Here is an 11,247-nt window from a genome sequence, read left to right as displayed (position 1 = left end):
CACAACTCCTTTAAAAAGGAGGAAATAATTCTAGAACTTGACAATAGTAAACAAAATAGCCAACCAGGAAAGGGGCACCTGGGTGGCTCAGTCAGTTAAGTGTACAACTCTTGGTTTCAGCTCAGGTCATGGTCTCACAATTCGTGGGTTCGAGCCCCGCAGCGGGCTCTGCGCTGGCAGCGTGGGGCCTGCTTGGGATTCTCTCTCTCTCTCTCTCTCTCTCTCTCTCTCTCTCTCTCTCTCTCCCCTTTCTACCCCTCCCCCACTCTCACTGTCTCTCTCAAAATAAATAAACTTTAAAAAAAAGTCATCATTAAAAAAATGCTGAAGTCACAGCAGCGCGCGACTCTTGGTGTCAGGGTTTGTGAGTTCGAGCCCCACATTGGGTGTAAGATTGCGTAAAAATAAAATCTTCAAAAAAATTAAAAAAAAACACGAGGCCCCTGGGTGGCTCTGTCAGTTAAGCATCCCAATTTTAGCTCAGGTCACGATCTTGCGATTCGTGGGCTCGAGCCCAGCACTGGGCTCTGTGCTGACAGGTCACAGCCTGGAACCTGCTTCAGATTCTGTGTCTCCCTCTCTCTGACCCTACCCCACTCACACTTTGTCTCTCTTTCTCTCTCTTTCTCCCTCTCTCTCAAAAATAAATAAACATTAAAAAAAAATAAAGAAATGAAAACAAAACAAAACCAGTAGCCAAATCTCTATCATGGTCCCAAGTGATGTTCTCCCAAATGGTAATTTTGGAATACTGACCAGAGATGCCTGGACAATTGGCCCTAGAAAAGGAAAAATGATATTGGAGATCTAATGATTGCCAGTTTGGTAAAAAGGGAGAACTCTGGTTTGGACCAATACCAATCTGGCCCTACCAGAAATTCTAGAATTCCCACTGCTCACCACAGTACGTGCATTAAACTACTGGCCTACTGACAAAACGATAGTGTTCAGGGGTACCTGGTTGGCTCAGTAGGTAGAGCATCCGACTCGATCCTGCGGTCCAGTCTCAGCCCCATGTTGGGTGTGGAGATTACTTAAATAAATAAAACTTTAAAAAGATCATAACTTGGGGCGCCTGGGTGGCGCAGTCGGTTAAGCGTCCGACTTCATCCAGGTCACGATCTCGCGGTCCGTGGGTTCGAGCCCCGCGTCAGGCTCTGGGCTGATGGCTCAGAACCTGGAGCCTGTTTCCGATTCTGTGTCTCCCTCTCTCTCTGCCCCTCCCCCGTTCATGCTCTGTCTCTCTCTGTCCCACAAATAAATAAAAACGTTGGAAAAAAAAAATTTTTTTTTAAATAAAAATAAAAAAAATAAAATAAAAAGATCATAACTTAAAAAAACAAGATAGTGTTTGTGAACCAATATTGGTGGATCGGGGGAGAAATAACAAGGCCACACAAAGTTCCTGCCTCGCTCGTTCCACCTGTGCAAAGTATCATCCAGGAAAACCTGTTCACACAAATGGATCTCATACAGCTTCCCTGTCTCCTGGATACAAACGGTTCAGCCATGGTTTGTAGGTTTTCTCACTGGGCCAAACCTTTCTCTTCTAGACAAGCCAGTGCTTCTTCTGTGGCTAAAGTTCTGTTAGCAAATATTATCCCGACCCCGGGGAACCCCTCTTGAACTTCGTAGTCACTGGGGTCTCCTTGTACAGAGGCTTTAGGACATCCATGCTGCTCAGCAGGCCTTACGTTTTCGTTGCACGTTGCATCCGCAATCCCGGCATTAGTCACACGGAGTACAGCACCATTAGGCCTCAACTGGCACATCTGTAGACCTTCCAAATACCTTGGCTGACAGCATTGCAATTGGTCCTTCTAAACCTCAGATCCACCCCTCTGGAACTCCTGGAGTCCCACCCTTTGAGATATCCAGGACGTACAGTGAATGCACTTGGCTCCTGCCTCCTCTGACTTACAGTTAAGGAGATCTACTTCAACACTGTACAGGCCTCATGGCTTCTGATAAAAGTAACCATGCTGGGGTGCCTGGGTGGCCCAATCGGCTCAGCGTCTGACTTAGGCTCAGGTCATGATCTCACGGTTCATGAGTTCGATCCCTGCGTCGGGCTCTGTGCTGACAGCTCGGAGCCTGGAGCCTGCATAGGATTCTGTGTCTCCTTCTCCTCTGCCCCTCCCCACTCACGCTCTGTCTCGGTCTCTCAAAAATAAATATTGTAATTCCTATCAAAATGACACCAGCATTCCTCACAGAGCTAGAACAAACAATTCTAAAATTTGTATGGAACCACAAAAGACCTCGAACAGCCAAAGCAATCTTGAAAAAGAAAACCAAAGCTGGAGGCATCACAATTCTGGACTTCAAGCTGTGTTACAAAACTGTAATCATCAAGACAGTATGGTACTGGTACAAAAGCAGACACTTAGATCAATGAAACAGAATAGAGAACCCAGAACTGGTCCCACAAACATAGGGCCAGCTCGTCTTTGACAAAGCAGGAAAAATATCCAATGGAATAAAGAGACAGTCTCTTCAGCAAATGGTGCTGGGAAAACTGGACAGTGACATGCAGAAGAATGAACCTGGACCACTTTCTTACACCCTACACAAAAATAAACTCAAAATGGATGAAAGACCTAACTAAGTGTGAGACAGGAAGCCATCAAAATCCTAGAGGAGAAAGCAGGCAACAACCTCTTGGACCTCACCCACAGCAACTTCTTACTCAACATGTCTCCACAGGCAAGGGAAACAAAAGCAAAAATGAACTATTGGGACCTCATCAAGATACAAAGCTTCTGCACAGAGAAGGAAACAATCAGCAAAACTAAAAGGCAACCGTTGGAATGGGAGAAGATGTGTGCAAATGACATATCAGATTAAGGGTTAGTATCCAAAATCTGTAAAGAACTTATCAAACTCAACACCCAAACAACAAATAATCCAGTGAAGAAACGGGCAAAAGACATGAGTAGACTTTTCCAAAGAAGACATCCAGATGGCTAACAGACACATGAACAGATGCTCAACATCACTCATCATCACGGAAATACAAATCAAAACCACAGTGAGATACCACCTGACACCTCAGAATGGCTAACATTAACAGCTCAGGAAACAACAGATGTCGGCGAGGATGCGGAGAGAGAGGATCTCTTTTGTGTTGCTGGTGGGAATGCAAACTGGTGCAGCCGCTCTGGAAAACAGTATGGAGGTTCCTCAAAAAATTATAAATAGAACTGCCCTACAACCCAGCAATTGCACTACTAGGTATTTACCCAAGGGATACAGGTGTGCTGTTTCGAAGGGGCACATGCACCCCAATGTTTATAGCAGCGCTTTCACCAATAGCCAAAGTACGGAAAAAGCCCAAATGTCCGTCAACGGATCAATGGATAAAGATGTGATATATATATACAATGGAGTATTAGTCGGCAATCAAAAAGAATGAAATCTTGCCATTTGCAACAACATGGATGGAACTGGAGGGTATTACGCTAAATGAAATTAGTCAGAGAAAGACAAATATCATATGACTTGACTCATATGTGGAATTAAGATACAAGACAGATGAACATAAGGGAAGGGAAGCAAAAATAATACAAGAACAGGGAGGAGAAGAAAACATAAGAGACTCTCAAATACAGAGAACAAACTGAGGGTTGCTGGAGGGGTTTGGGGAGGGGGGCCATGAGAGCAGAAGGTGTACAGGATGCTGGGCTTGCCTCCACAGGGAGAATTTTTCTCCCCTAAATCGGAGTAAGTGCCAAGAATACCTCAAGTTGGCTACCTTGTAGACCAAGGGTCCTGGTTTAGAACCATCATTCACTTTGGGATTGTTACACTACTGTTACACTACTGTCTTGTTTTATATACTTATTTTAGGTTTTATATTTTGTTGCCTGCCAAACTTTTGTAAAAATGATGTGCCGGGCACAATAAGGAAATCATCTCCAATATTTATAACCTTGAGAAGAGAGAGACTTTAGATGGGAGTGCCTGGCCTTCCTGACCTTCCTTCTTACTCAGACTTGGCCTTAAGTGGTTTCCAGCTGGGACGCACTTTCCCTCTGACATGGTCCTTGACACGGGAAATGTCCTTCCTGGCACCGACGGACAAAACCACTACATGTGGAAAGCCTGCCTCGAACAGTGATGCTTTCAAAGAAAAGCCCTTGATCAAAAGGAGGGGGGAAGTGTGAACAGGAATAAAGGGACGCTCGCTGGCACGGGCGTGGGATGCCAGGACGGGAGCTGCACCATTCGGCCAATCACAGGAGGAATCGTCAATTCCAGACCCAACAGAAGCGTCAGCAGGAAAGAATCCTCAGAAATCCTCATCATCCTTCTCCAATGGATGCTCATTCAAAACGATCCCTCCCCACTGCCTCCTTTTCTATAAAATAACGTTCCTCTTCTTTGTTAGTTACACTTGCGTATGGCTTTGCCATAGTCTACTTATCCTGAATTTCAGTTCTCTGCTATTCCTGAATAAGCCCATTTTTGCTGGTAAAACGACTTTTATTTTTTGAGGTTAAGAGGCGTGCAGGAAGTGAGGATGGAACCATCTGTGCAGAGGCAGACCACTGGAGGGGGGGCTCCCGGTCACGGCCGTGGACATAGTGTCCCTGAGCCAGAGCCCCGGACAGCTCTGTAGCCTGGCCATCAGGACAGAGGCCTCAGGCAGTGGTGCACACGTGAGTGTTTAAAGCCGGCTCTTGGGGGACTAGTCTGTGGTGTCACCTCTGGAGTGCAAAGACTCCCACCCTGGCAGATTTCAAGCTGCCCGGTCACGGCACTTGAGGAGCTGGGAAGAGGTGCACAGTCAGCTTGTCACTGCGGTGAGCTGCTTCAGGACAGCACCTCACTGCCCCAGGATGTGAGCCCCTCTCCCCATAGAGCTCTGAGACTGGACTGCCCCCCCCCCCCCCGGACCCAGTATTCAGCCTGGGCCGTGCCCCCCCAGCCTCACCGGCCACCTGCAGCATCTTCCACTCTGCTTCCAGCTGCCCTCTCAGGTATATCAGGGCCTGTGTGTCCTCTGGGGAGGCCATGGAGAAGGGACCCAGGCTGGGGGGCGCCTCTCCCTGTAACACCCGGGCCAGGATCCCTGCAAGCTGGGATGTGGATCCCTGGGCCGGGAGCAGAGGTGGAAGCAGCAAGTCACTGGTCGCTCCCCACCCCCACCCCCAGCACATCCGCCCCCTGCCCAGCTCACCTGCTCCAGCAGGACCAAGACTCGGCCCCCCGCCGGCCCCCGCAGCAGAGAAGCCAGGAGTGCGGCTTGGGGGGCCTGCAGGCCGTGGGCTGGCCCCAGCGCCACCAACACGAGGTCAGGCTGGAAGCCATAGGCCAGGGGCAGCACAAGGGCCAGAACGCAGTTCACGAACCCACCAGTAGTCTGTGGGAAGAACGGCAGTCAGGGGTCACCCTGCCTCCCAATGTCAGGTGCGCAGCCACACCAACAGCCCCACCAGGAAGGGCAGGGGGAGGAGCGGGCCAGCCAGCACGAGGACACCCTGCCCTCGACATCACCGCTCACCCCTGGCAGTGGCACGGAGACCTGGAACATGGATGGGGCGGCCGCTTCCTTGCCTCTGATGTTCAGCCACAGATTCCTCCTTCCAGGGAAGAGCGAGCACGCGTGGGGGGTGAGCAGGATAGAGCGAGCACGTGCGGGGGGTGAGCAGGATAGAGGGAGCACGCACGGGGGGTGAGCAGGGAAGAGCGAGCACGCGCGGGGGGTGAGCTGCTGTTTGCCCTCCAGAGCCCAGACCACAGGAGGGGAGGTGGAGGAGACCTTGGGGGGCGGGGGGAGGGGGCACTGCTGACCCTCTGTGCTGGAGACCCTCCCAGGGACTCCTCTGCCAGCCCCCAGCTGTGGAAGGCCCTGCCCACCCATCACCCATGGGGACCCAGGACTGCATGCCCACCCACACACAAGGCTGGGTGTACACCTGACCCAAGGGTCATACCCGTCGTCGGCAAGGTCTGCGGGCCGATCCAGCTGTCCCACAGCCACACAGAGAAGCCTGGAGGAAAAGTTGGCCCCGGGACAGGTTGCACTCACCCAACCTGGAATCCATTCCCAGAGCCCTCCCCACGCAGCGGGGAGCAGGAGAGGTGGCCAGCAGGGCAGGGGGTGCCCACGGGCCATGCCCTGACGACTCGCCTCCGCGCTCCGTGGGACAAGCTGCGCCGAATGACCACATCCAGGGTGGGAGCCGCAGCGGGCTCCGGGGTTGCTGCAATGCCACTGCTCACCTGGAGGGGTCGACAGTGGGCGCGCAGGACCACTCTCAACCAGATAAACAGACACATCTGCCCCTTCTCTGGGCCCCCCTCTACATAGCTGCCATCTGTGAGATGCTTAAAACTAACTTACGTCATCCCCTTCACCTCTCCGTCAAGGAGTATTTAGTTGGGAAGACTGAGTGACCCTGAACTCATGACCCTGTCCCTGAGGACTGTTCTAGAAAGGGTCCAGGCACAAGGTAACTCACGTCCATGTGGTTGTGCGCCACCGAGCACTCCCCTGGACAGGCCATCTGCTGTGGGCAGGTCCTGGGCCCTGGGCCCTGCCCCTGGCTCATGGCCACCCTTGGCCCATCCCAGGTGCACCCACCTGCCCATCCAGGATCCCATTCAAGAGGTGCAGGACCTTCCCAAGTGCAGTGAGAGCCTTGTCCTGGGCCAGGGCCTCGTGTAGCCTATGGTGGGAAACCAAGACACACGGACAGGAATTGACAGACCGCAGCACATGTACACACACAGCCCCATCCCCCTCCCCAGGCCCACGCTGCCCACCTGGCCCAGGCCCGTGTCTCCTCCTGTGGGGCTGACCCCTCCTGACGGAGGACGTCGGCGGGTAGGACCAGAGCGGCATCCAGTGCAGTCAGGGCAACAGCCGTGCGGACAGGCAGTGTGGGGTTGAGGTGCAGCTGGTCTAGGAGGGAACGCAGTGCGGCCGAGGCCTGCGCCTCTGCTGCCTTGAATTTGGGTCCCCCGGGCGATACAGGTGAGGCTCTCTGCTCCAGGGAGTAGGTGCTGGGATTCAGTATGGGGGTCGACCCTAGGGGGTGGTTCAGAGTCAAAGCCACTGCGTGGGAGCCCAGGATGTGACCCTGCCTCCCAGCTTAGGCCACACTGACCTTGCTGCCGGAGGCTCTTCCAATGAGGGGTCTGGGCAGCCCGGACACTCTGGATGGATTCCAGGGCACTGTGGGGAGAAGCAGGAGCAGTGAGGCCTGGCATCGCACCCCCAGCCCTTCCCACCTTCCTGGCCCCGAACCTGTGATGAGGCTCCATGGGCCCCGACAGGGGCAAGGCAGGGTCGCCCAGCAGCGCCTTCACCACCATGCACACGGACTGGGACAGCGACTCCAGGTGGTAGCCTCCCTGGGGGGAGAAAGAAAGGAAGGGATGTGACTGGGCCGGGGCGTCGCCATCCCAGGCAGGATACCCCGTCCTGTACAGCAGGCCCCCTCTGATGGCACCCCCGCATCTGACCAGTGAGCCCTCCCAGCTGTCCCGGTCACCTCCAGCACAGCACAGACTCGGCCGCCGGCCAGCACCTGCAGCAGCTGTGTGAGGTGGGAGAAGCACTCTGGCGTGGCCCGCATCTGCCCCTGGAACCAGAGCCCAGCGCGATGGGTGCCTGGCCCCGGGACCCCAGGAGCCCTCCCCTGCCAGGCCAGGCCCTCACCTCAGGATCCCCGATCGCAGAGTCAAATCCTGCTGAGATGAGCACCAGCTCAGGGTCAAACTGTGGGCAGGGCCACGCGGGGATGGGCAGGAAAGAGACCGGAGCAGGGGTGAAGGAGGCCCCTCCAGATAGCACTCCCCATCCGGAGGGTTCCATTCTGCTATGGTGGGGGTGGGGGGGGGGGGGCGGGGGGGGGCGGGTACTCTGGACAGAGGATCGCCCTCCCCTTCTCCTGCCATCAAGACCACTCCTGCCCCCCATGCAGTTACCTCAAAGGCCACGGGGAGCAGCACATGGAGGAAGGCGGCCACGTAGTCAGCATTTCCCATCCCAACCTGTGGCCATGGGGCATCAGTGCTGGGCCCCGTGGCAGAGGGCTATGACGTCTCCGTCCCTGGGGCCCAAACTCTGGGGGTGACCCTGGAAGGATGCCCTGAACTCTGTTCAGGAGGCCTGGGGCTGCGGGGCAGGGGCGAGGCCTGGGTGAGGGGCTCTGTGTAGGCGGCTGGCGGGAGAGGCAGGCACCTGATTCCAGGGCAGGTTGACAGTGAAGCCACGGCCCTGCCCCTGCCCAACAGCATCCGCATCCGATTCTCGAAGGTAGGGCCAAAAGTGCCCATGCTCATAGCGGTGCCAGGAAAAGTAGAGGACGCTGTGGACAACCAGCCACGACCAGAGGTCAAGACCTTGTCCCCATGGCTCCCAGCAAAGGGTCTCGGGGAAGGGTCGCGTCCCCGGCTCACCTGGGGTCATCCTCAAAGATATACTGGATGCCCTGACCATGGTGGACATCCCAGTCGACAATGAGGATCCTGGGGACAGGGAGTGCTCAGAGGTCACTGAGCGGCAGAGCCTCTGACCTTGGGGCCACAGCCCACCCCAGGAAGACAAGGGGCTGGATGGGGTCTCTCAGCAGCCCGCTCTACCACCCTCCTGTCGGGCCTGGGCCCCTGCCTCGCAGTGCACACCTGTGCAGCCCGTGTCTCTGCTTGGCGTGTTTGGCTGCTATGGCCACGTTGTTGAACACGCAGAATCCATTGGCAGCGGCTCTCTGGCTGTGATGCCCAGGAGGTCTGTGGGTGAAAATTGGGTGTGGGGCACATCAGGGTCATCCTGTGCCCTCACAGGGCCACCCACGGGTGGGAGCGACCCAGGAAGGGGACAGCTCTCACCTCACCAGGGCGACCCCGTTGTGCACAGCCCCCGTCAGCACGGCATCCACCAGCTGCAGCGCAGCCCCCGCGGCCAGCCGGGCACAGTGGAAGGTACTCTGTGGGGCAGGGGTGCAAATGAGCCCCCACCCCCCGCACCTCACAGGCTCTGCCCAGGCCCGCGTAGGGTACAGCAGGCAGCAGGGCGTGTAGGCCATGTGCACATTCATGAATGTGGGGCCTTTGGCCAGGGTTGGCGGCAAGGCCATAAATCAGGCACGGGCATGTGGATGTGCAGTGGGGAGGTAGCGTGTCCCCACCCAGGAAGTGGTGTGTCCCCAGGGCCACACCGGATGGAAGTAGACAGCGTCGTATTGTCCAGACAGCGCCTGTAGTTCCCTGGTGCTCAAGGTCTGGGTTCCTCGCAACAAGGACACATACTCTGGGCTGCAGGGGGACAGGTAGGCAAGGCAGGGTCACCAGCAGGAAGAGGAGGAGAAAGAGGGGCTGGACCCCTGGGGGCACTGCCCACCTCACTGTTTTGTCTCCCACCCACCCAATGGTGAAACTGAGGCAGGTAGGGGAGATGCTCTGTTTTCAAGATTCTGGCAGGCTGGGTGGCCTCAGGTCCTAGCTGGCCTCCTCTGTGGCATGTGGCTCCCCAGGGTCTGACCTGTGTACCAGGCCCAGCTCTGCCTCGGAGGCCTCTCGGGCTGCCAACTGTAGACACCTCTGCTCCAGGCCCCACTGCCGCAGGCGCTCCAGGGCTGCAGTCAGGCGCTCCGGACGCTCGATCTCACACTCAGGGCTGAGTGGACACAGAGCTCAGGGTCCAGAGCCCCCTCTCCATCCTCCCACCTCTGCCAGGTCACACTTACTCTTCCCAGAGCAGCTGGGCCGCTGTCATGTCCTCGTGGTACACCAGCGCAGTCCTCATGGCACAGCCGTGGTCACTTTGGGCCACCCTGGCTGGGCAGGTGAATGCACTGCCTGTCCCCTCCTTGCAGCCCCCGGGAGCTGGGACGACCGGCAGGGAGCCTGGGCAGGAACACGCAGAATCCAGGCAGGGAAGTAGGCCGACAGGGGCGCTCCCAGGGCCAGATTTCCCCACTTCCTCAGACTCTGACCCAGCGCCCAAAACCCCGCCCCGAAGCGCGGCCTGACGGGAGCTGGGCTGGCGAGACGCCTGGGGCCCGGGCCGGGGCTGTGCTGCCCCATCTCTCCTACTCCGCGCTCCGGCTGCGGCTCCAAGACCTACCTTCCCCCACCCCAGCCCGGAGCCTGAGGCGTGTCGCGGGCCTCCCTCTCCCTCTAGAGGTGGAGGGGGCGGGTGAGGTCCAGTGTGCCCAGGACCCCGCGGACCGCCCCAAATCTCCCCCGACCCAGCCTGACCGCGCAGGCCAAGGCGTCAGACGCGTCCTCAGCCCATCACGTCTGGCGCTGCCCTGGGACGCATCCGAGGGCCGCTTGGGCTAGGGGAGCCCGGGCCTGAGCGACGTCGACGCGCAGCGCTTCCCCCGAGGTGTAAGAAGGGAGTGGCGGGGTCCGACTTGAGCTCCAGAAAGACCCTGGCCAAAGAGCAGACCAGTCGGAGGGTCGGGGGGTGGCAGAGCAGCTAGACAAGAGCCGCGGAAGCGTGGGGCGAGGCAAGGCAGGAGGGCAAGGCGAACAGAGGGAGGGTCTGGGCGAGGAATGCATGCATGAGGCCAGCAACCGAGCCAGATGGCCAGAGAGGAGGAAAGTGGGAGTCAGGGGCCTGAAACATAAGGGCTCTGGCAACAGCGCCCAGGGCCCGAATCCTGAGGCGGCGGGCTTCACGGAGGCGGCGTTCTGAAGCGAATAGGCCCTGGGGGGCGGGGCACGTAGGAGGCGGGGCCCTGGGCGGGAGTGCAGCCAACCCCGTTCGTGGGTGCCCCGGAAGTGTAGGAATGGCCCCTACGGCGGGAAGGATGCGGCCCGCGGCCCCACCGGGGTTCCCACCGTCCCGGTCGAGGCACCTGCCAGAGTCCACAACGGACAAGCTACCAGCGCCGGGAAGACTCCGATTGGGTCATTTGGGGTCAGGTGCCCACCCCTCAGCCAATCACGGTGGCTATGGGGCTGGCGTACTCTGATTGGCCATCCTGGCACACGTGGTCCCAGAGGCGGGGCCTGTGGCAGACCGCCCTTCCCGGATCGCCCTGAGCCGGGGGTCCAGAGAAGGGTCGGCCCCGGGAGCACCAGAGAGCCCCTGAGCAGAGAAGGCCGGTGTCCACTGTGGCAACTCGGCTGGGCCAACTGTTCACGTGTCCGGCCGAACTCCAGGCCAGAAGGGGGACGGCCTGGCCCCGCTTTGGGCGTACCTGCCCTGGGGACAAGTGGGAGGAGCCAGTGCGAACGCAGGAGCCCTAGAGCCTAGAGAGCCCGGCTCTCCGAGACGTCCACTGG

The 11,247-nt window shown here is 57.4% G+C and overlaps 1 protein-coding gene across 3 annotated transcripts; it reads right to left on the bottom strand.

The window, feature by feature from the left end:
• Positions 1 to 4,464: 4,464 nt before the first annotated feature.
• On the bottom strand, positions 4,465 to 10,753 carry HDAC10 (histone deacetylase 10). 3 transcript variants are annotated; one of them, XM_086711919.1, is made up of 20 exons: positions 9,699 to 10,753; positions 9,494 to 9,628; positions 9,171 to 9,267; positions 8,842 to 8,939; positions 8,638 to 8,742; positions 8,413 to 8,481; positions 8,195 to 8,321; positions 7,939 to 8,004; positions 7,670 to 7,729; positions 7,503 to 7,592; positions 7,256 to 7,362; positions 7,116 to 7,183; positions 6,772 to 7,036; positions 6,590 to 6,674; positions 6,137 to 6,228; positions 5,940 to 5,996; positions 5,507 to 5,585; positions 5,183 to 5,365; positions 4,937 to 5,096; positions 4,465 to 4,771 (listed from the first exon to the last, which is right to left on the bottom strand). In XM_086711919.1, the coding sequence occupies exons 1-20, from the start codon at positions 9,755 to 9,757 to the stop codon at positions 4,755 to 4,757; spliced, it is 2,019 nt and encodes a 672-aa protein (XP_086568045.1). In that variant the 5' UTR covers positions 9,758 to 10,753; the 3' UTR covers positions 4,465 to 4,754. The 3 variants fall into 3 exon arrangements, with proteins under 3 accessions (XP_086568045.1, XP_086568046.1, XP_086568047.1); XM_086711920.1 differs by lacking the exon at positions 7,939 to 8,004; XM_086711921.1 differs by lacking the exon at positions 8,413 to 8,481.
• Positions 10,754 to 11,247: the final 494 nt, after the last annotated feature.

This window comes from Puma concolor, chromosome B4 (assembly GCF_028749965.1).
Source record: "Puma concolor isolate L17-30 chromosome B4, mPumCon1.1.hap2, whole genome shotgun sequence".
Classification (NCBI taxonomy): Eukaryota; Metazoa; Chordata; class Mammalia; order Carnivora; family Felidae; genus Puma; species Puma concolor.
Note: the sequence above shows the minus strand (reverse complement) of the source record. Positions and strands in the feature narration are given on the sequence as shown.